General features: G+C 46.2%; 1 protein-coding gene across 1 annotated transcript in view; it reads left to right on the top strand.

Moving 5' to 3' along the window:
- The window catches only part of LOC135896919 (G patch domain-containing protein 1), a 74,637-nt gene extending 52,282 nt beyond the window's left edge, over positions 1-22,355 (top strand). Inside the window, exons 12-16 of the mRNA XM_065425430.2 lie at positions 4,973-5,055; positions 11,730-12,180; positions 12,697-12,794; positions 12,878-13,038; positions 22,260-22,355. Coding sequence (XP_065281502.1) covers positions 4,973-5,055; positions 11,730-12,180; positions 12,697-12,794; positions 12,878-13,038; positions 22,260-22,287 — 821 coding nt within the window. The 3' untranslated portion in view covers positions 22,288-22,355. The remainder of the gene's footprint in view (positions 1-4,972; positions 5,056-11,729; positions 12,181-12,696; positions 12,795-12,877; positions 13,039-22,259) is intronic.
- The last annotated feature ends 342 nt before the right edge of the window (positions 22,356-22,697 follow it).

Here is a 22,697-nt window from a genome sequence, read left to right as displayed (position 1 = left end):
ATGAGAAAACAATTAATTTCGATAAATTTGGGAGTCGGCGATGAACGATACGGTTTCAAGCCACGTAAATCAAACGTTATCTCCTCGGTGCTAAGAAATAAGTGAAGTCAGCCACGCTTTTGCATGTATTCCACCCCCGCAGCTGATAGCGTAGCCCGCACTGGGGTGACACTATCAGGAAAACCACCGACAGTGGGGAGTGAATGCTTCATCTGCCTCTCGCTCTAATGGGCCACCAAAACTTTATATTACACAACCTCCAATACTAAATGCGCGGTAAGACAGTTTGCATAGTGCTACACCGACTCAGCACGCCCACTCTTTGCACACGCGGCAGATTACCTCTAAAGCAGGGTGCGTGGCTGTGTATGCATTCAGCCATGCTTACAGCCATGCGTAGCCACGGCTGAGACGCGTGCCAGAGATCAAGATGCGCGCCAACTTACCCCCCACTCCGCCCCGCCCCCTTTGTGCGCGCTTGATCGCGTTACCGCAAGCTCACTCGACTCCCCCTCTTTCCTTTGTTCGCATAAAAAAGCAGCACTTGTGAAGCCGCCATCTTTCTTGTCTCATCTTCGTACACTTTCACTTGCACCTAAAGCACGTAGTCAGCGGGGCGCGATAGGATCTTATCGCACTTCTACTTTATATGGAACAAGATGCGGCTCCACTTGGTGGTTGCTCTTGTTGCAAGGCGCGAGATTTGAGAAGTGCATTTGCAAGCAGCAGCTTGTAATTCAATCATGTGACCATCTGCGTCCGAAAGTTTCCATTGTCTCGGCATACCTTTGCGGCGGCAGTGAAATTTCATTATATTGAAATCGCATACACACACACTTCATCATATTGAGGCTCTAAATACTCTATGTTCTATAGACAAGCTGTTCAAAATGGACAAGATGGACAAATATGTTCTGTGGACAAGAGGTTATGAAAAGTTAAATACTTCATGATATCGAGAATTTCGTTATATTGAGGTTTAACTGCATCTTCCAAAAGGAGTAAAATACATATGTGTAAAGTGTCTACTCTAAGCCTATGCATAGAAATATCAAGTTCTCCATGGTTCTGTTTATTTGTGCGTGGTCTTTAAGCAAGGTGTTATCCTGGATTTTGTTTTATGTACAAGCTCTGTTCTATTTCTAGAAAGAGCAGTGCACTGTGGGTGTTCAGTATACAGTCAAACCCAACTATATCGAACCCCTTTACATCGAATTATTCTATATATCGAACAATTTCTGGACACGGTATAGTTACAATGAGTATATATAGCAAAATTTATGCTTGCATTGAACAAAAATAGCAGCAACTCCCGATATATCGAACGTCAAGGCAGTAAAGTGCCCCCAAAAGTTGGCTTTCCCTCGTGGTGGCAGAGAAACCCGGTGGCGCGGCTCCATCCAGCCGCTCTCCCTACCGTGACCGCGCTGCCTCGGGCGAGCCGTTCACACCCCCCTGCAAAAAATTATCCTGGCCCGCCCGCAATGCTTGCTCAGACAGCCAACCAGAGGCTCTTGTGCCCTCGTCGTGCAAGATGGCGAAAGTGCAAGTTGTCTCACTGCTTTTCTGGTTCACTGTGTGTGCGCCTTGTGGGCCTTCTCCCGCAGTGTTGCCGTGATGAAGCGGCAGGATTTGCGTTTCGTCGTGAAGCTCGAAATCATAAATCGAGTCGAACGCAGTGAGTAGTCGGATGTCCCCGCAGCGTGCAAGATTCGAAGGAGCACTCTCAGCACGATCTTGAAGAATAAGGGGGAGATTAGGGCTAAAGCGGCCAAGCTCGCGACTCGGTGCCCGTGGCACCCGATGCATACGCACGGCCGTGTGAAAGTGGTTCATCCGAAATTGCTTCAGCCGTGCTGGCTTCCGCGTGCTCGATAACGACTGTAAATTCTGATGAATGCGACGAAGCCGTTGCGGGTGTTGCATAAGTTTGGAACGAACTGTCAGAATTTCCGGAAGCTGTTGACAAATCAATGGTAGACGAGTTTGTGGGTGCAGATGATGGTGTCGCGACCACGGGAGAGCCCGAAAATGAAGACTACATTGCCGACATCGTACCAAGCACAAGTGAAGGTGGGCACAATGAGGAAAGCAACAACAGTCCTTTGCCCACATCCTCCGAAGTTATTGGTGCACTCACACTAGTCAGCTGCTTCTGCGGGAATGCAGAAGGTTGCAGCCTCAGCTGCTCCGACTTCTTAGACAATGTGGAGAAGTGTGTGCATTGCACGCAGCGAAATTGCCCAAGCAGAATAAAATACAGGACTATTTCACGTGAAACTAAGCTAGTTTCATCGATAAAGTGATTTTATAAATGGTATGTGCTTTTATGACATTCAATTATTTAGCAGGATTATATCGAATTATGCTCTATATAGAACTGATAGGCGTTCTTGGCGAGTTTGATATAGCCAGGTTTGACTGTATTGGAAATTACGTCAACAAACAACTAACGAGGTTGTCATTCTCTGAAGTTGCCCATCTTGAAGTTCTTGTTTCGTTTTGTTTGATGCTAGTGCCATGCCCTGCAGGTATGGTTCCACTCTTTGCATCACCTGAAAGTGGGCAACATCAACACATGTTGAACGTTGAACCCACATATACCAAATCTTGGCTCATTTTATACCCTTGTACAGACATTTAAATATCCAGAACGTCTCACAACTGCCGCAAGGGTATTACAGTTGAACCCACTTCTAGATACTGCTCTTAACAATGTGTTGGACATAACAATGAGCAGCCGATGCACCATATATTTTTGCATATGTTCTATGGTGAAATAAACCACTTACTACAATGCTCCCATGCTGCAGTATCAGTTATAAAAATATAAATCTGGCTGCTGGATGCGTGTGCCAAATGGAAAAAGAATGCAATATACTTGAACACACACACACAAAAAAAATAGAGGGGTAAAAATGCGTAAGCCATGACACCTGCCTTTGTGCCACATATCCCGCACAGCACGAGTTCATCTCGTTGCCCTACACACAGCGCAGTCGACTCATTTAATGGAGAGGTGTAAGGAATACGAGAGAGGAGCATGTGAGGCCGGCAATGCGTAGGATGATGTGATGAAGGCTTGTCGTGCAGGGAGCGCGGCACAAAGGCGGGCGTGCAGCAGCTCTCTTTTTTTTTTTTTCCTAGATTTCACGTTCATTTTCTGTTAGCCACAAACACCCAGTAGCCAGATTTAATTTATAGCCAATTATACAGCATGGGAACATTCTCGTAAGCTGTTTATATTACCACAGAACACTCACAAAAGTTCACATTCCAGCAGCTGCCCTTTTTTACACCTGGGCATTGTTAAAAACAGGGATGCTATAAGTGGGTTTGACTGTACTTATTTCTGTACAGTCAACGTGGTTATAACAATTATCAGTTATAACAGTGGGAGTTTCTTGGCATTAGAATATTGTTATAAATGGGTGCGATTGTACAGTAACACCTCGTTAATTCGAAGTCATCGGGACTGCAAAAAATCTTCTAATTAAGCGGCTTTTCGAATGAATGAACACGAAAAAAAAATGCAACCCAGGCAAAAAATTCGTCAAGGTTGCACCTCGTCAAGGTTGCACACATTGTCTGCACCATACTCGCTAAGCAACGCAGCCAACGTGTGTGTTTCTTCCAGTCGTCAACGACGCTCTCGTTTGCGCTGCTGCTCTCGCCACAGATGGCTAGGAAGGTCAAATTATTGCGCTCTTTAAAACGGCTGAACCATCCATTGGTACACTTGAACTCTTCGTGCCCAAGTTGTAGAACCATGTCGTTGGCCTTCTCCCACGGTATCGTTCCAGTGACGAGAAGGTGGGTTGCGTTTGCTTTCTGCAGCCAGCGAAGTAAAGCTGATTCCGCATCTTGGTACGTGGGAGCCCATACTAATGACTGCTTCGAAGCATATGTCTTGCTGTAGGCCTCCAGTACATTCGACTTGTTCTTCAATATTGTGGACATCGTCGACAGGAGCACGCTATGCCTTTCAGCCAACTCAGTCTTGGAACACATGTTCTTACCTGCTTCTTGGATCAAGCAGAACTTCTGCTGCAGCGTTAAAGTCTTATACTTTGGCATCTTTGCCCACTGGCACTTCTGCACAGTTCAGAAAAAAAAGAACACCACACTAGCTGCAACATCCCTAACCACCGCACAAAAAGAAGCGGCACAGACTGGCGTTGTGCGCACACACGTCACTGCAGGCTCGGAGAGAGAATGGGCGAATGGCAGCCAGCAGCAGTGGCACAGAACACGCGCTGATGCTGCGACCACTGCGACTACGAGGAGCGTGCAGAGGGGGGGACGAGAGCATGTGACAAAAACCGATATGCCACTGCGTTGCAGTGAAGCATGTCTTCTCTGCAGGCGCGCGTTTTGGCCGTGCGCGGGGCATACCGTGGACTGATTTTTGTGCTAGCAGTACTACGGGTCGGGCACTTCGTCTATAAATAATCACGATTGCTATGTGGCGTCGCCTCGCGGCTCAGAATGGCAGTCGTTTCGGCAGATTTCAGTGAAATGGGAATCGGGAATTGCCACAAAGCACCCCAAATCTTCGAAATAACCGGGTTGGCCTAGGCCGCCGGTTCGAATTATCCTGTCAAATTTACATTGGTAAATACGGAACAACAGAAAACCTCCGAATTATCCAGGATTTTGAATTAACCAAGTTCAAATAAACGAGGTTTTACTGTATATTATTGTCAGAATTAAGCCTGCGCTTATGCTCGGACTTTATCTAATATGCAAAAATGCACCCAAGACTTAATCATTTTAGAAGAAAGCCCTACCTTATTATTTAATATAGTGATTCTTGCTGCCATTGTTTCATATTATAGTAGTATTTTAATTTGTATTACTTGAATAGCAATGTGCTTACGTCAAGAAACATTGTGGCCTCCCCATAGATTTTCTGAAAATCTACAATCATGAAATGTGTGGCTGATTGCAAAATCCCCCATTTCCCTCGTAGGATCTGTGCCGGTTACTGAACCTGCTGTCTCAGGTGCAGAAGCGATGACAAGTACAGTGGAATCCAAGTCTGATGATGAAGAGGCAAGTGTTCTTGTGACCACGGTTGACCATTGCATGCGCAGGGTGTTGTTTTGGTGTCAGAAAATGGCAAAAAATTATTTGTGTTAAAACATGAAACGTGTTACAAGCAAGTGAGAAACACCTCTTAAAATCAACACTGGGTTGCACACTCTCCCTCACCCCCCAACACGCAAGATTAAGTCCTGTCTAAACCACTGACAGCTTATTCATATTAGCGAACATAAAGTGAAATTGTATAATTCATGTATTATTAATGTTATTAGTTTATTGATGTAATGAAAGTATTAAATGCGTGTATCAGTGTTCATTAATGTATAAAAGCACTTCAAATGAGCCATTACCGTATTTACCTGATTCTGACGTGCACCCTGTTTTTTAAATAAATGTGCAACTGAATGTAACAGGCAGCAAATTCATAAAAGAAAAATGTAGTATGCACCTCACGTTCATGATCAGAAAAACTGACACACCTTCACAGATGTGTGTGTGTGTGTGTTTTTTTTCTTTTAAGAGCACTGAGCTTTTATAGTATGAAAGCAGTGTATCATCATTGCCATTTACACTTAGTTGACTGCAGATACCAAGCACACAGAGATGGTATTCATGAGCAATCACTTTTAGAGACACTGCTATCACTTTTGCAAGACTGCATCGAACTTGTCGAAGTGTGTGTCCGACAACGTTCATAGTACTGTACGCAGTTAGAAAGCTTGGCATAGCGCCAGAAACGCTGGAAGCCGATTACAGTGACGCATCCAGTGCAGAGTCGTGCAAAATCTCGTGAAAGTGATAGCATCTCTGACAGTTATTGGCCAGGAATACCACTCTAGATTGTAGTTGAGCACAAAATCAACCAGCAGCAAACTTCACAAAAACTTGCTTTGTCACTATTTTGTAATGGTGATGACGCTGCGTCTCATGGCTGTGACGGTAGTTTAGCTTTGTATTTATTGTAATGTGCAGGCAATTTTCAGACCTATTTTCTCTGAGAAAAGGTGCACATTAGATTCGGGTAAATACAGTATGCATGGTGGCGTGGTGGTGTTGCGCTACTAAGCCTGAGGGCATGGGATTGAATCTCGACCATGGCAGCCACATTTCAGTGGAGGCGAAATCCAAGAATGCTTGTTTACCGTGGATTGGATGCATGTTAAAGAACCCCAGCTGGTCAAAGTTAATCCGGAGTCCCTCGCTATGGAGTGCCTCATAATCAAATTGTAGTTTGGCACGTAAAACCCCAGAATATATTGCTACGTGAAGCTGAAGCAGAACACTATTTACAATATTTTTACAGGTAAGCTTACGGAGGCCAAAATGGCGACGCTATATCAAACCGGCACCTACGTCGTCTTCGTCCTCCTCAGTGCAGCCACACTGTGGCGCCTGTTCCGTAGCATCACCCCCGGCTGTAGAAGCACCGTCCCGGTGCCTAATCTACACATCCGCGGTGAAAGGTGTGTGGTAGGGTTTTAGTCTTGCCACGTGAACGATCTCACTTGCAGCTGATGATGACGCTGAGAGATCGGCGGGGATGATTTCATACGTGACATCGGTCACTTGTCGGACCACACGGTAGGGGCCAGTGTAGCGCGACAGCAGCTTTTCGGAAAGGTCCACATGGCGAACAGGTGACCAGAGAAGCACCAGAGAATCTGGAAAAAAGTGCACGTCACGATGGTGGCAATCATAGAGGCATCTCTGATGCTCCTGTGGGGCCTCGAGACGGGAGCGGGCGAGCTGGCGTGCGTGGTCAGCGTGTGCGATCGCGTCGCGGGTGTATTCAGTGGTGGAACGTGTGGCCGAGGGCAGCAAAGTGTCCAAGGGCAACACGGGTTCTCAACCATATAGGAGATAGAACGGTGAATAGCCGGCGGTGTTGTGACGCGATGAATTATACGCGAACTTCACATATGGTAAGTGAAGATCCCAGTCGTGGTGGTCGGTCGCAACGTACTTGGAAAGCATGTTGTTGATGGTCCGGTTGAGGCGCTCCGTGAGGCCGTTGGTCTGGGGGTGGTAGGACGTCCTGAACTTGTGCGTTGTCGAGCAGGAGCGGAGGATGTCCTGGACAACTGCCGACAGAAAGCTGCGGCCACGGTCAGTGAGTAATTGGCGCGGAGCACCGTGCACTAAAATGATGTCATAGAGCAGAAAGTCAGCAACGTCAGTAGCGCAACTTGTTGGGAGGGCTCTGGTGACTGCGTACCGCGTAGCATAATCGGAGCAACGGCGACCCATTTATTTTTGGAGCCCGAGAGAGGAAATGGTCCAAGAAGATCTAGACCAACACGGAAAAAGGGTTCGAGTGGGATGTCGATCGGCTGGAGACATCCAGCTGGAGGTGTGGAGGGTTTCTTCCGGCGCTGACAGGGCTCACAAGTGGCAACGTAGCGCCGCACGGAGCGGGCGAGACCCGGCCAAAAGAATCGACGGCGTACACGGTCGTATGTGCGCAAGACACCCAAGTGTCCAGTGAAGGGAGCATCGTGAAGTTGCTGGAGGACAGTCGAACGCAGGTACGATGGAATGACGAGCAGATGGTCAAGGCCGTGTGGATCGAGATTGCGGCGGTATTATGTCCCCTCCTTAAGGAGAAACATCCGGAGAGAGGCGTCGCCAGGAGTTGACTCCAGACGGTCGATGAGGGCGCGCAATGAAGGATCGCGCCGTTGCTCGTTGCCGATTTGAAGCAACTGGGACACAGAGAAAACGCAAGCGATGGCGTCTGCATCAGCCGGTTTGTTGATGGGGTAGCGGGACAAACAATCGGCATCCTGGTGCAAGCGTCCCGTCTTATATACCACGGAGAAGGTATATTCTTGCAGGCATAACGCCCAGTGAGCGAGTCGTCCCGTGGGGTCCTTGAGCGAGGATAGCCAGCAGAGAGCGTGGTGATCAGTGATGACACAGAAGGGGCGTCCGTACAAGTATGGACGAAATTTCGCAACAGCCCACACAAGAGCGAGGCACTCGCGCTCTGTGATTGAATAATTGCGCTCGGCGGGTGATAGAAGTCGGCTGGCATAGGCTATAATGCGATCATGTCCACGCTGGCGCTGTGCTAATACTGCTCCTATGCCGTGACCACTGGCATCAGTTCGAACTTCCGTTGAGGCAGACGGGTCAAAGTGGGCCAAAATTGGAGACGTAATTAGAGTAGTCAGCTGCGAGAAAGATGCGGCATGGTCAGGACCCCAAGAAAAAGGGGCGTCTTTCTCAAGAGGTTGGTAAGGGGACGTGCAATGGTCACAAAATCCTTCACAAAGTGTCGGAAATAAGAGCACAGCCCTAAGAAAGTACGAACATCCTTGGTAGACTTCGGAACGGGAAAATTCGTAACGGCGCGAATTTCCTCCAGATCGGGTCGCACGCCTCTGGCATCTACGAGGTGTCCAAGGACGGCGATTTGGCGGCAAGTGAAATGACATTTTGACGAGTTCAACTAGAGACTGGCGCGGCGGAACACGTCAAGAATCGCTGAAGGACGGTCCAGATGCATGTCGAATGTGGGCGAATAAACGATGACGTTGTCCAGATAGCACAAACAGGTGGACCACTTGAAATCCTGAGGCAAAGAGTCCATCATTCATTTGAAGGTGGCGGGCGTGTTACAGAGACCGAAAGGCATCACCTTGAACTGATAAAGGCCGTCAGGGGTAACAAATGCAGTCTTCTCTCGGTCCATGTCATCGACGGATATCTGCCAGTAGCCGGACCGTAAATCGATAGAAGAAAAATAGGTGGCACCGTACAGGCAGTCTAAAGCGTCATCAATACGTGGCAAAGGGTACACGTCCTTTTTTGTGATTTTGTTCAGGTGGTGATAATCTACACAAAAGCGCCACGTTCCATCCTTCTTTTTGACAAGTATGACGGGAGATGCCCAAGGACTACAGGAAGGCTCGATAAGGTCCTTTGCAAGCATCTTTGTAACTTCCTGTTGGATAACAGCTCGTTCCGACGCAGAGACACGGTATGGACGTCGGTGAATAGGGTTCCCATCGCCAGTATTTATGCGATGGGTCACGACGGATGTTTGACCTAAGGGTTTATTGTCAAAGTCAAAAATGTCGCGATAGCCTGCAAGAACGCGGCAAAGAGTTTCAGCTTGAGCAGGTGTAAGGTCAGAGGAGACCATCTTCTTAATGTCGACGTCAGTACCGTGCGATGACGTCACGGTATGGGCTGAGCTGTAACGATCTCCCACTGTGAATGGCTCGACCTCATCATCCTGCAAAGCGCGAATTATAGCCAAGGAGATCCCCTGAGGCAGAACTTCCGCGGTTAGTGCGAAATTGACAAGTGGAAGGCAGGTGCGGTTGCCAGTAATTTTCAGCACAGTGTGTGGCACGGTAACACCATGTGTAAGCATAACGGCCGGAATTGGCGCGACCACGTAATTTCCGTCAGGTACAGCTGGAGGGGACAAGCCGACGTGTGTCACAGAGTGAGGTGGTAGGCGAATAAAATCTATGCAGCTCAGATGGCTTGGAGGCGGGTCCACGGGGTCGGCAAGGAGAGGCAAGTCAAGGCGAAGTGAGCCGGCTGAACAGTCAATGAGGGCAGAATGATGGGCAAGAAAATCCAGACCGAGAATGAGTTCGTGAGGGCAATGCTCGATGGCGGTGAAGAGAACGACGTTGTGTCTCTCAGCAATGGTGAGTCGGGCAGAACACATGCCAACAATAGCGACAGTCCCTCCGTCGGCGACTTGTACGACTCGGTTCGGGGCAGGCGTCAGAACTTTCTTGAGCCGATGGCGAAGAGCAGCACTCATAATGTACACATGCACCCCGGTGTCAATCAACGCGCACACAGGAACATTGTCGACGAGAACGTCCAAAAGATTCTTGTTCGTGGGTAAGGTGAAGCGAGGATTTCGTGCCAATGTCGTCAATGCAGCTTCACCTCCAGAAGCTGCACTGTCTAGTTTTCCGGTCGGGGGTGCGGCGAGTAGGTCGGAGAAGGAGCACGGCGTGACGGGAGCGAGCGAGATTGGCGGCGGGAGGGAGAAGGCGAGCGGGAGTAGGGTCGTGTCAAAGGTGTCGCAGGGTCAGATGATGGAGCGGGCATAGAAGGGGCGAAGGAAATGGATGCACTAGAGGGGCGAGGGGGGCAACCAGGATAATAGCGTGTCGGAGAAGTCCAGCGGCTGCGGCAGTGGCGAGCGACATGTCCAATGCGTCGGCAGTTAAAACAAATTGGCTTGTCGTCCACGGTTCGCCATTCAGAGGGGTTCTGTTGTCCATAAGAGGAGTAAGAAGAGCGCGGTGGGGACGTGCGTGGAGACAAAGGTTCCGAGCGTACGGAACGAATGGATTTCATGCCGACGTTGGACAACTCTTGACGGACGACGCCCTGGATCAAGGAGATTGTCACCGGAGAATGATCAGGTAAGAGGAATGAAGGGGCCGCCGGTTGTGCCACTTCGACCTCACGACGAATGATACGAGTCAAGTTGTCACATCACGACGGCTGGTGGAAGAGGTCGTCACAGGATAACGTAGCAGCTGTGTTGGGAAGTCGCGTGATGTGCTGGGATACCCGGCGGCTTTTAGCATGCTCGAGACGGCGGCACTCCTTAAGGATGGGATCGATGCTGGTGACGTTCGTAAACGCCAGTAAATTGAAGGCGTCGTCAGCAATGCCTTTGAGGACGTGATTAACCTTATTGTCCTCAGTCATGTTTGGGTCAGCCTTGGCACAAAGGGCCAACACGTCGAGAATGTACGACACGTAAGACTCGGTCGGCGTCTGTACACGTGTGGCAAGGGCTTTCTTGGCGTCGACTTGTCGACCAAACGGATTGCCGAAAAGGTCGCGTAGCTTGTCTTTGAAGAGATCCCAGCTCGAGATCTCCTCTTCGTGAGTCTGGAACCACGCCAATGGAGCTCCGTCGAGGTAGAAAAGTATGTTGGCAAGGATAATAGTCGGATCCCACCTGTGACTGGGGCTGACACGTTCGTATAAGCGGAGCCAGTCGTCAACATCAGGACTGCCGACTCCGTTGAAAACACCAGGATCCCGAGGTGGGGAAACGGCGACGTAGGTCGGGGCTGCAGGCGGAGACGCTTGCGTAGATGAAGTGCCGCCAGCAGGAGCCGAAGTTGCATTGTCGCCGTTGCGACCGCTGCGAAGCTCCATGACGGGTACGGGGAACGTCCACCTCCACCAAATTAATGTTACGTGAAGCTGAAGCCGAATACTGTTTACAATTTAATTACAGGTAAGCTCACGGAGGCCAAAATGGCGCACTATATCTAACCGGCACACACGTCGTCTTCGTCCTCCTCAGTGCAGCCACGCTGTGGCGGCTGTTCCGTAGCAATATAAAAATAAATTTATTTTTATATTTATACTTTTAAGAGAATGATCGTTGAAGCTAGTTGGTATTCCATGAGGCTGAGTGGTGCAGCGCCCTTGTCTCTCGTCCCACTTCGCGCTACCCCACTCCGCCTGATGACTTACTGATCCGCACTGCTTGCCATGTGGGTGAAAAGTCACTATGTTTTATAACCTAAGCATGTGAACACTGATGCTTTAAAAACAAAAAACCATTGCAGTGATAATGAAGCAGCCTGGTTCCATGTTCCATTGTGCACAAGCTAGTCTCTGTGTGCTTGTCAGCAATGGGTCCAAATACGTTTTCTTACTTTAACCTATTTCTGGTCCAGGTCTCCAGCGACACGCCTGAAGAGGAGCGCCCACCTTTGGAATTTTTCAAATCAATCTTCTCAGAATCATCAGAGGATGAGGATGAGGATCATGTAGATAGGAAACCCATGTTAGGAGAGACAACTCTAGGAGAGGAGGCCGTTTCAGGGGCTACTGACACAAAAGCAAGCCCGGCTGAAGCAGTAAAGCAACCTCCAAGACCTGCCCTCGGAGTCTTTGCCAACCTTGACTTTGAGCAGCTCAATCGTAGGGTGCCACCAGCACCACTGCAAGACATGCCCTCTAATCCAGCAAGCAGCACAGTGGCTTGCACTTCCTTAGGTGAAACGACGTCGTCTCAACACTCTACGCAAACGTCCAGCAGCAGCAGCATGTATGGCCCCATGCCACCACCACCACCACCACCACAAGGGGGGCCTTGCTTTACCAACATTGAACCATCGGAGCGAGGTATACACCTTGTAGCACTACTTTGAAGGCTGGTTTGGCAATATGTCATATTTGAAGCAGCACATATCTGAAGTTTCTTGCAGACCTTTCACATTATTAGCATCTTTCACTTTTATAAAAAAAAAAACTGCTTGTGTTGTTGCCTTCAGTGGGTCTGGTTCATAAAAATGAGTGTTCATTCCGTCGTCATTTCCAGCTTGAAAAAACATAAGAACAAATACTGCTGGGACAGCACTTTCATCAGGCACAGAGGATGATCTTATCTTCTTCACATGTGGGCAAAAGTAAATTTAGCTCCTGAGACTTTTCTAATTTCTATAACTTGTCTCTTTGAATGTTGTAATGAACAGTAAGGAATGCAATAGGTGTACTGTGATGCAGCCTGTATAAATTTATATAGGACTAAGCTGCAGTGTGTAAATGGCATGTAATATTTTTGTCTTTGGTGCTGTTGTGCAGTTAATGTACTGATGCATTTTTGCAGGTGATTAATCCCTGTTGCTTTTCTATTGTCAGCTATCCTTCAAGGTTCATCTAAGTTACAACACTCACACAAACACAAGAAAAAAGATCACAAGTCAAGGAGTGAGAAGAAACACAAAAAAAAGCTCAAGGTATGTCTAGAAAACTCATTTAATCTGTGCTTTTGAAAATTTTGTGGATTTTATGCCAAGTTTATTTTTTTTATTTTTATCAGTCTAAACTTAAGAAGAAGAAACACAAGAAGGATGCAAAACATGCAACAGCGAGAAAGAGCTCTCGACATGAAAGCAGTGAAGATAGCGAAACCAGTGACACCTCAGGGGAAGAACTGTCAAAATCCGAGAAAGAGCCCTCTTATAAAGACATCATGTCAAGGTATACACTGAACATTCATAAACTTTTTTCTTCATTGTTGTGCATATAAAAATTGTTGCTAACAGCAAAGCAGCATTGCGTGCTGTGTTTGTCTTGCGTAGTAACACTGGTATCTCTTGTGTCTGCCTGCTGCATTGCCTTTCAATATCTTGGTTGAGCTTTGTAGCTTGTTGTAGTTCACAAAAACATACCTGTAGAGTCTCAAGATTACCCAGACAGTGCTTACAAAATAGAGAGAGAGAGAGAGAGACATTATTTGGTCCATTAAGGGTTTAGCGTTCGGTCTTCGTCTTCATCGCTGCAGACGCTTGACCTTAGCAGAGTTGGGCCCTTAGTCCAGGGCTCCACTGAGCCGCACTGCTTCGCTTGCGTGCTGCACCATTGCCCTTTGGGCGGCGAGCTCGCAGCTGGTGAGCCGGCTCTCCCACTGCTCCGCACTCAGGGTTTTGTGTTGGTGGAATGTGTAGTTACGTTTACACTCCCAGGTTATATGGTAAAGCGTGGAGGTTGTCCCGCACCACGGGCATGTGTTCCTAAATTGTGTAGGATACATCTTGCTTAGTATATGTAAGTTAGAGAAGGTTCCCGTTTGCAGCCTCCGCCAACTATCTGCTTCTTGCTGTGTTAAGGCTTTGTGTGGCGGGGAGTATCTAATTCTCTTGCCTCTGTGGTAGTTCAGTAACTCTGAATAGCCGATCTCCACGGTGAAGTGCTGTTCCAGGCCGTGTGGCCGCTCGACTCGGTACGTGATCTCGCGAGCCAAGCTGTCTGCCCTTTCATTTCCTTCTATCCCCGTGTGTGCCGGAATCCAGATTAGTTTGTGGGTTGCGCTGTGTCTGAGGTGTTCTGCCTTGCGGAGGATAGCTAAGGCAGCACTGCAGATTCTACCCTTTGTGTAGTTCCTGCATGTCTGTTTTGAATCCGTTAAAATGACCATTGATTTGTCTTTTCGATAGCCCTCAGCCGCCACCAGCGCAACAGCGACCTCCTCCCCTTCCACTATCTTGGCGCTATGTGTAGTTGCGCAGGTGATTAGCTTGCCTGCGTTGTCAACCACTACCGAAGCTGCCTTAATGTAATTTGTATGTCTATTCCATGGATACAGTGTTGCATCCATAAAAACCGTGTTTTCTAGTTTGGCTAAATGCCTTTCCACATACTCTGCCCACGCCTGCCTTCTGGCCGCGTGGAGATTTGGATTCATGTTTTTTGGAATGGGATTGACCTGCAGGATCCTACGGATCTCGTCGGGTATATCGATGGATCGATCGAGATGCCTCCTTGGGTCGCGACCTAACTTTGTCAGGAGCGCTCTTCCCGTAGCCGTGTCTCTGAGTCGGTGAAACTGTGCTCCAAGCTGTGCTTCTGCCAGTTTGGCAAAGGTGTTGCTAACCCCTAGCTGTAGCAGCTTGTTGTTCGGTGTGTTTCTTGGTAGGTGCAGTGCCGTCTTGTAGGCCTTCCACAGGGTTGTCTCTGCTTGTTCTGTTTCGCTCTAAATCATGGGGTGGTATGGCAGCGAGTAGATTACCCTTCTGACTATGAGGCTTCCTATGATTTTGATAATTAAATAGTACCTGCTCATCCTACAGATTCAGTAATATGTACCAAGTTCATCGATTAAGTTTATTTTATTGCAAAGTTTTAATAAGTATCCATTTATGTGGCTGACGCACTTGAGTTTTGAATGCACCATGGTGCAACCTGGTGGCAGTCAACGTAGTTGGCTGGGTCGTATGGAAAATATGTCGTCCCGTAGAGTAGCACGAGTCTCGCTAGTTTTGTGCTTTCTTTTGGGTTTTGTGCATATATCTCACACTTGAAAAGTGTTTGACACATATGTAGGGCGTTTTGCACTACCGAACGTGGCACAGGTCATGGAGTGTGGGCGCTTTTTGTCCGACAAACTGTGCTGAAGGCGGCCGGACCCGGCGAAAATACGCCACACTTCGCTGAGCAGCACACTGTGCCCAAGCATCGTCACTGCAGTTATTGATGCGTGGTGAATCGTCATGAGGGTCATGGGCCTGACACGCTGGAATTTTCAACACACGGTGCGATGGCGGTCGCAAGAGACAAAATTGGCTGGGTAGTATACAAGTCGCAACTCCCCGCATTAGGCTACGCTGTCAGTCAATCAATCAATAGAGCATCGCACGCGAAATGCGAAGGTTGTGTGTTCGGTTCCCACCTGCGGCAAGTTGTTTTTTCATCCACTTTAATTTCCATTAATTTATCATTTCTTTATTTCATTTATTAAGCACAAATAATTTCCCCTATGTTGTCCTTGATGTAAGTGTTTGTTGGCTTTTTATAATAGTAAAAGTGCCATTCAAATGAAATCAAATACTAACCGATTCAAATCGAATGTTCTAATCTTCAAATATTCGCACACCACTAGTTTTGGCACATAAAACCCCACAATTTAATTTTAACCCTTTACTGCACCTTGTTGCATTTACGCAACATTCTTATGAACGGCGTTAAAAACCGAAGCGAAGTCAGTTTCGAGCTTCCTGTACATGTTGTTGCATATCCGCAACATTGGTCTGTAAAATGCGGCACCTTGTGCTGCAATCTGTGCTAATTCTTTGCATCTTCTACCAAAACAAACGTGGCGGAGGCTGCGCGCACCCAGGAGCAGTGATATAGGTAAGTTCTACAAATTGTAAATGTATTTCTCCACAAGACAAAGCGCAAAAAAAATTGTTACGCTATGCTCCACATCCTTCTGACTCTGTAGGTTCAAAAAAATATTGTAATTTCAGAATAGTTTGTTCCTGGCGACAGAACGTTGCTATGTTGCACAAATGCAACAACGTGTACATGGTTTATTTTCTTCGGAATAATGAAATGGCTTCGAAACGCTGGTATGGCCTAGAAATTCCTCCTGATAGTGAAGGCAGTGACTATTCAATTAGTCACGACAGCCACGAGTGTAAGTCCGTTTCGATTCAATATGTGGACAAGATGTTCTCTGGTCAAATTTCCTTTTTTCTTTTCAAAAGTACGCTGTGCCTCCGCACGTTGCTGTGTCACGTCGTCACGGGCACAACTTTACGTCTGTGCTTCGATGTTCTACATTTTGTCAATAACCCGAAAACACTGCATTGTTTCCTGGCTGGACGGGAATCTGCATGACGTACTGCACGAAGTGCGGGAACCACCTGTGCTGCACAAACATGTACAAGTGCTTCTTTTTGTTCCACACTAAATCATAGGTGCACCAATGATTGTGTTGTGCAAATAAGCATCTGAGTATGAATCGCACTAAATCTATCTTTTAATTTCAACTTCTTCTTTATTTGCACATTGTTGCAAATATGCAACATACCCTTTTTCTGCAAATTGAAACCACAGACATTCGCTAAAGTAAGTTTCCATGGGAGTACAGGTACTATTATGCTTCCCTACAACGCCATGAATAATATTTTGAGGAAACAAAAAATTGTGCAGTAAAGGGTTAAGAACCATGTCACTGCCACCATGACAACCGCGATGGGGGTCATATAAAGTTGTGCCAAGCAGACTTTCAGGGTGGAATAAGCATGTCTGTATTATCAGTCGGCAACTGTATTGGTTTAAACATGAAGGAGGCCCTAATAAGAAGTAGAAAAAAACACCACATAGTGCAAGATAAGTGCAATGTGCAAAACGACACATGTAAAATAGCAAGTAAAATTTCAGTCAAGCAAAAGTAAGTATGAAGAAATATGCAGTAATTTATTTTATTCATCATCATCATCATCAGCCCATTCTATGTCCACTGCAGGACAAAGGCCTCTCCCTGCGATCTCCAATTACCCCTGACCTGTGCCAACCGATTCCAACTAGTGCCCGCGAATTTCCTAATTTCATCGCCCCACCTAGTCTTCTGCCATCCTCGACTGCACTTCCCTTCTCTTGGTACCCATTCTGTAACCCTAATGGTCCAATGGTTATCTAACCTGCACATTACATGACCTGCCCAGCTCCATTTCTTTCTCTTAAAGGGCCCCTGAAATGGTTTGGAAAAATTTTGTGGACACGTAGGGTACAGCTAAAGTTAATTATTCGCACCACAATTTGTGTGAAGCATCTCATATTAAGAGAGCTATGGACGATTACAAGTTACCCTCCTCCATAGCCACGCATTTTCTCTTCAGCTCGTTCGCCGAGTGATCGATGCTAAGCACCTCCGCCTTCACTGGCTCTGCATCATGATGGCACGTCATGTCTTTCACTTCCAGTTCTCTAGGAGCGAATGCGTGAAGCCTCTCCAACCTCTCTGCCAGCTGCTTGGCAGTCGACCCCAAGTGACAGCTATCGAAGCAGCGTGTGTTGCGAGCATTCTGTTGCAACGCTGAACGTGTCTGGTATTTCGGTAACCACAGGCGAGCTAGGCGTTTTGATGGAACGGTGGAGGAATAAACTCAAGCTGATTAAGGAACTTTAGCATAGACGTACGTGAGCTACCTGATCTGTCTCCACGGTCCAGCGACCCATTGGCGCAGAGCTTAACCAGCCAAACAAAGAGCTAACATTGCTCTAACCAAGTGTAAAACATTTTAAACATATACAAAAACAATGTGTTAACAATTACACTCCTGCGAAAAAATTTGCACCAGCACCAAAGAAGAATATGCTTAATTACTGGCACTGTGTTTGGTTGAGCTCTGTGCTACCAGGTGGTTTCACCATGCAGACCATTCATGTTTGCGCTTCTGTTCATCCTGTGAAACGGCACGGTCAAACGACCAGGCCCTGTCCCCTTGCTCTTGCGTTTACCCGAGCACCAGACTCGCGAAATGCTGTTGTGGTAGTAATCTTTCGGTGCAAAGTGATCGCCGCAAATGCGCAAATCCTGGCGCCAATCGGATAGCGACAGTACTATGCACTGCAACCACTCCGCTCATCTGCTGCCTTGCAGAGGGACACGATGTCACAGCTTGACATATTGCCAGTCACTATGTTTGCAGCCCACAATACAACAAAGTCGAATGATGGTGCTCGCGAAAAGACAGACCGACTTTGGCTGCGGAGCTCTCGTCAAACTGGACCACATTGTAACACCAGCAGACAACACTTGCTGTGTGCCGGAAGTGCTTAAGTGTAGTGAGAAATTGCTCTTGCGCATTCTCTTTCTGTTACTTTCTTTTTATAGAAACAAATTAACTAACATTCCAACTATTACAAACAACATTTGTTCACCATAAAGTTGGAAAAATTATTGATGATGCGCCCTGGGCAGCCGATCGGATAGCTCACCCTACTAACTTCATTAGTGAAAATGACGTCAAATGGGTAGGGGCGGCTTAAAATTCAGCATGTTTAACCCTATGTTTAACCCAACATGTTTAAAACCCTATAATAAATTACACACTTTACGCTGAGCACTTAGATGGGTCCCCTAATAATAAAGGACCTACTCTAACGACTCGGTACGTTTGTACAAAATCGTCAAATTCGTTTCAGGGTCCCTTTAATGTCAATTAGGATATCTGCTATACCCGTTTCCTCTCTGATCCAAACCGCTCTCTTTCTGCTTCTTAACGTTACGCCCATCATTCGTCGTTCCATCGCTCATTGAGCGGTGCTTGTTTTCGAGCTTCTTGGTCAGTCTCCAAGTTTCTGCCCCATATGTTAACACCGGTAGAATGCACTGATTGTACACCTTCCTTTTCAATGATAATGGTAAGCTTCCAGTCAGGAGCTGACAATGTCTGCCATATGCTATCCAACCTATTTTTATTCTTCTATGAATTTCCTTCTCATTATCAGGGTTCCCTGTGATTAATTGACCTAGGTAATCGGACTCCCTCACAGACTCTAGAGGCTAACTGGCGATCCTGAACACTTGTTCCCTTGCCCGGCTATTCATCATTATCTTTGTCTTCTGCATATTAATCTTCAACCCTATTTGAAGATTATTATCATGCTTTTAATACATGTTTACTTGCAAGAACAGTGCACACATCAAATATTTCACAATATCGCTGATGGGTAAAACTGGAAAATAGGGCGAATTGTTGATTCATGGTAACGGGCAGGATGAACAACGAGGATAAAGAAAGAACCACACAGGATTATGACTGTCCTTTGTGGTTCTTTCTTTGTCCTCATTTGCACTGCCCATTACCATGGGTAAAGGAGGCTGCATTGCTGACATTTAAGATTTACATTTTTGGATAAGTTTGAAAACTTTTGAAAAACACCTGCTAGAGAAAATTTTTGAAGTTCAACTTATATGTCCTCATGAGTATGTCAAAGCCCCAAAATTTTCATCTTCATGCTTTGAATTTTGTGGCTTTGATGTATACAACTAGACTCCATTTTCTTTCGTTGTTACCTTGTGTTCCCAGAAAATTTATTTGCTTCCTCATTTCATACCACAGAATAACACAAAGGACATAGAGACTTTTCACTTTTCACTGCCATGCGCCTAAGCTCACTTCTAGCTTCCGTACATGTGAAGAATTTACCAAGTCTATTCATATATTTACTTCGCTGTAGGAAATCAGTGAATGTGCTCCTTCTTCAGTCTACTGGCAGTGATTGCAGTGGGCTTGCTAAACTAGGCCACACTGGCTTATTGCTTAATGCCTCTTCTATCACTACTGCCACAACCTTGGGCTCCAATCCCAAAGCCAGCATCTGATTCAGTGTGTCAGTGGCTGTGGCAGATTAGAAAACAAGAGAGGGACATCCTTTTTAGAGGCAGTGGGCAGTGGTGAAGCAGAGTTCCCTCATTAGATCTTTAAAAAGATTCACATTTTATTGTCAAGTATTTCAGCTTCATATATAGGCCTACTTGTCACGATGGCTCAGTAGCCATGGCATTTTTCTGCAGAGCATGAGGTCATGGATTTGATTCCTGGCTGTGGTGTCGTCATTCCATAAGGGTGGAATGCTAAAACACTTGGGTTCTTCATCAGTTATTGTCATGTATGCTCCCCGAGTTGGAAAATGTGATAAAAAATGGCACTATTCCATGACTGGCAAAATAAAAGAGAGCATATTAGAGAAGTATTGACGTGACATTCTCGACTTTCTGTTTCTTTACTTTGAATGAAAGTCTTCTACCTTGAAACCCAAAAACCAATACTCACAAGCCTCAAAGCACCCTAAATAATTTACTATAATACCTTTTTTAGGAACCAGTTTTGGTTTCATTTGTAAGGAGGTGTATGTGTCATGACATGGTGACATAGAAGATGGTCACATAAGAGCAAAACATTGCACTGTTTTGCCACTCACTATGACTCATTCAATTGTGCTACATCCAACTGCATAATGAGTAGCAGCATAACAGACAACCAAACTATATCGGGCACTCCGAGACCCTTGCTAGTATTTTTTTTCTAGTGTTTCGAGGTTGTGTACCTTCATTTGTTAAAGAGCGAAAATTTTTAAACATCATGTCAGTACTTCGTTAATGGTTCCAGAGGTTCCAGTCATGAACAGAATTGAAAGCAAATCTTTCCTTTCATTGCTGATTTTCCTTTTCATCATCTTCACAAAACTTCCTCAAAATTCAACCAAACACACCGAGTGCTTTGCAGCCTTCTCTCTTTTTCTTTTATGAGCATTTTCTCTATTTTGCACACTTTTCATGCAGTGCTAAGCCTGTGAACTGATACGCCAGCAGCGATTTTTTGCACATGCTTCTGCATCACTGTTAATAGCTTCTGAGTGTACTACACATTAAATAGGCCTTGCAATGCCTTCAAAACTTGGAACACACTGGAGTGAGTGCGGTTCCTTTCAACAAATATACAGTAGAACCTTGTTCATACGTTTTGGAAGAAACAGTGAGAAAAACGTAGTAACTGGAAAAACATATCCGAAGTAACCAAAATTTGAAAGACTCAACTATTGTTAACTACTGGGGCGCGATCGGAGATAGTTGTTCGAAACACAAACTGAAAATGCGTTTCGAACAACGATCTCCAATTGCGCCCCTGGTGGTGTTTCGGTAACCCGCTTTGTTGTTTTCCAATTGCCTGGTGTTTTAAGAAGGAGACGGGAAACCCAAACGAAATCGAGCTGGTGGGGGATGCCAGACATCGCCGAAGTGAAACTTGATGTCCACACCGCCCCACCTGCAGCAAGGAACAGTGGATTACCTCCTACCAAAAGCGTGGTGTACGCTACCACTGGCACTGTGCACCATGCGCTGTAAAACATAGCTGAAGGCAGTAAGGTGCTAATCGCAATAGGATTGATGGTGACAGTTGTGAATGCAGTGTGCGACAACCCAGGCGGAGATTTACTGGTACCAGAATAAGAAACTGTGCGCACCATCGTTTTCACGCGAGACGGGCAGCTATATAATGTTATCAATCGCGTGAGCTTTGCGCCCTTGTTTTTCTTCTCTTTTTTTCTTTTTTTTTAAACGTGGGATCTAGCAGCTGGAAAACATATACAATCGCAGTTTGCAGAAGGGAACGGCGGTGAATTTCGGTTATCGCCTGTTAAAAGGGTGCGCTATGCATGCAACAGCACCATGCACTGTGAAACGGATAGGCGAAGATGCTTATTGCAATAGGATTGGCGGTGATAGCTGTGAATACCGCGTGCGATGACCCCGGAGAAGATTTCCTGGTACCTAAATGAGAAACTGAGTGCGTGCCGGCGTTTTCACGTGAGATGGGCGGGCAAGCATTGCAGTGAAGCTGCCATGGTGGGCAGCTATATACTGTTCTCGATCGTGCACGCCTCGCGCATTTTCTTTATTACATGAGGTCTTGATCACATGGGAACATAGCTGAATGCTATGTTTGTTTGTATGCGGAGCATTCGCTGCAATCACGGTGCGCAAGCGGACATGTCACATGGTATTTTTTTTTTTTTTAATTCTGCGGGCATCTGCAGTAAGCAGGAAAGCACTAATGCCTAATAGAAAGTTAGAAACTGTTTTATTGAATGTTTTGCTAAGCTCTCTACAACTGTCTAATTGGAATTTTTTGCCTAACTTAGTTGCTTCAGAAGTTGGTTAATTAATCTTGACTAGTGCAATTAAGCAGAACACAAAAAATAGTGCGACTTACTCCATACAATAGTCAGCAACATGCTTTTGGTCAAATCGTCTCAGTGTGCATTTGCATATTTTTGAACTCTGACTAAAGTTAGCTGGGACAACCCTGTATGTGCTGGTTACTATTACATGATGCTGTACTTATGCTTGTGCATGTGCTGCAGTTTGCCTTAAACATTTCCATTTTATCCCTTTTCTTACTTTTCAGGCTTGAGAAGCTAAGAAAGCTTATGTGATGAAGGCTGACTCCCAACACTGTAAATAATAAATAAATGATATCAATAAATTTTATAGTTTATAGTGCTTTTTTTGTGTAAGAACATTCTAATTGCTGGTAGCGGTGGCAGAATTATACAGGGCACAAATGGAATATTGCAATAATTATATTCCAATTCTTTTCCCTGCACAGCACCATTGGCTCAATTGGCCCCTACATACATTTTACCTGCATTGGCTTATTCAGAGCAGGGGGTGAAAAGAATGAAACAGAATTGAGTCAAAGAAATCATTTCATTATGCTCGCTCAGCAGTGCCTGTGAAAAACACGTGCTTCCATTTCTTTTGTAATGGTGCAAGGCTACACTGAATTAGAGAGCACTTGTGTGAAACAGCAAATGCTGCAATGGCAGGTAGTGCAAACACATTT

This window comes from Dermacentor albipictus, chromosome 1 (genome assembly GCF_038994185.2).
Source record: "Dermacentor albipictus isolate Rhodes 1998 colony chromosome 1, USDA_Dalb.pri_finalv2, whole genome shotgun sequence".
NCBI classification, from domain to species: Eukaryota; Metazoa; Arthropoda; class Arachnida; order Ixodida; family Ixodidae; genus Dermacentor; species Dermacentor albipictus.
This window is presented reverse-complemented; position numbering and strand designations above follow the sequence as displayed.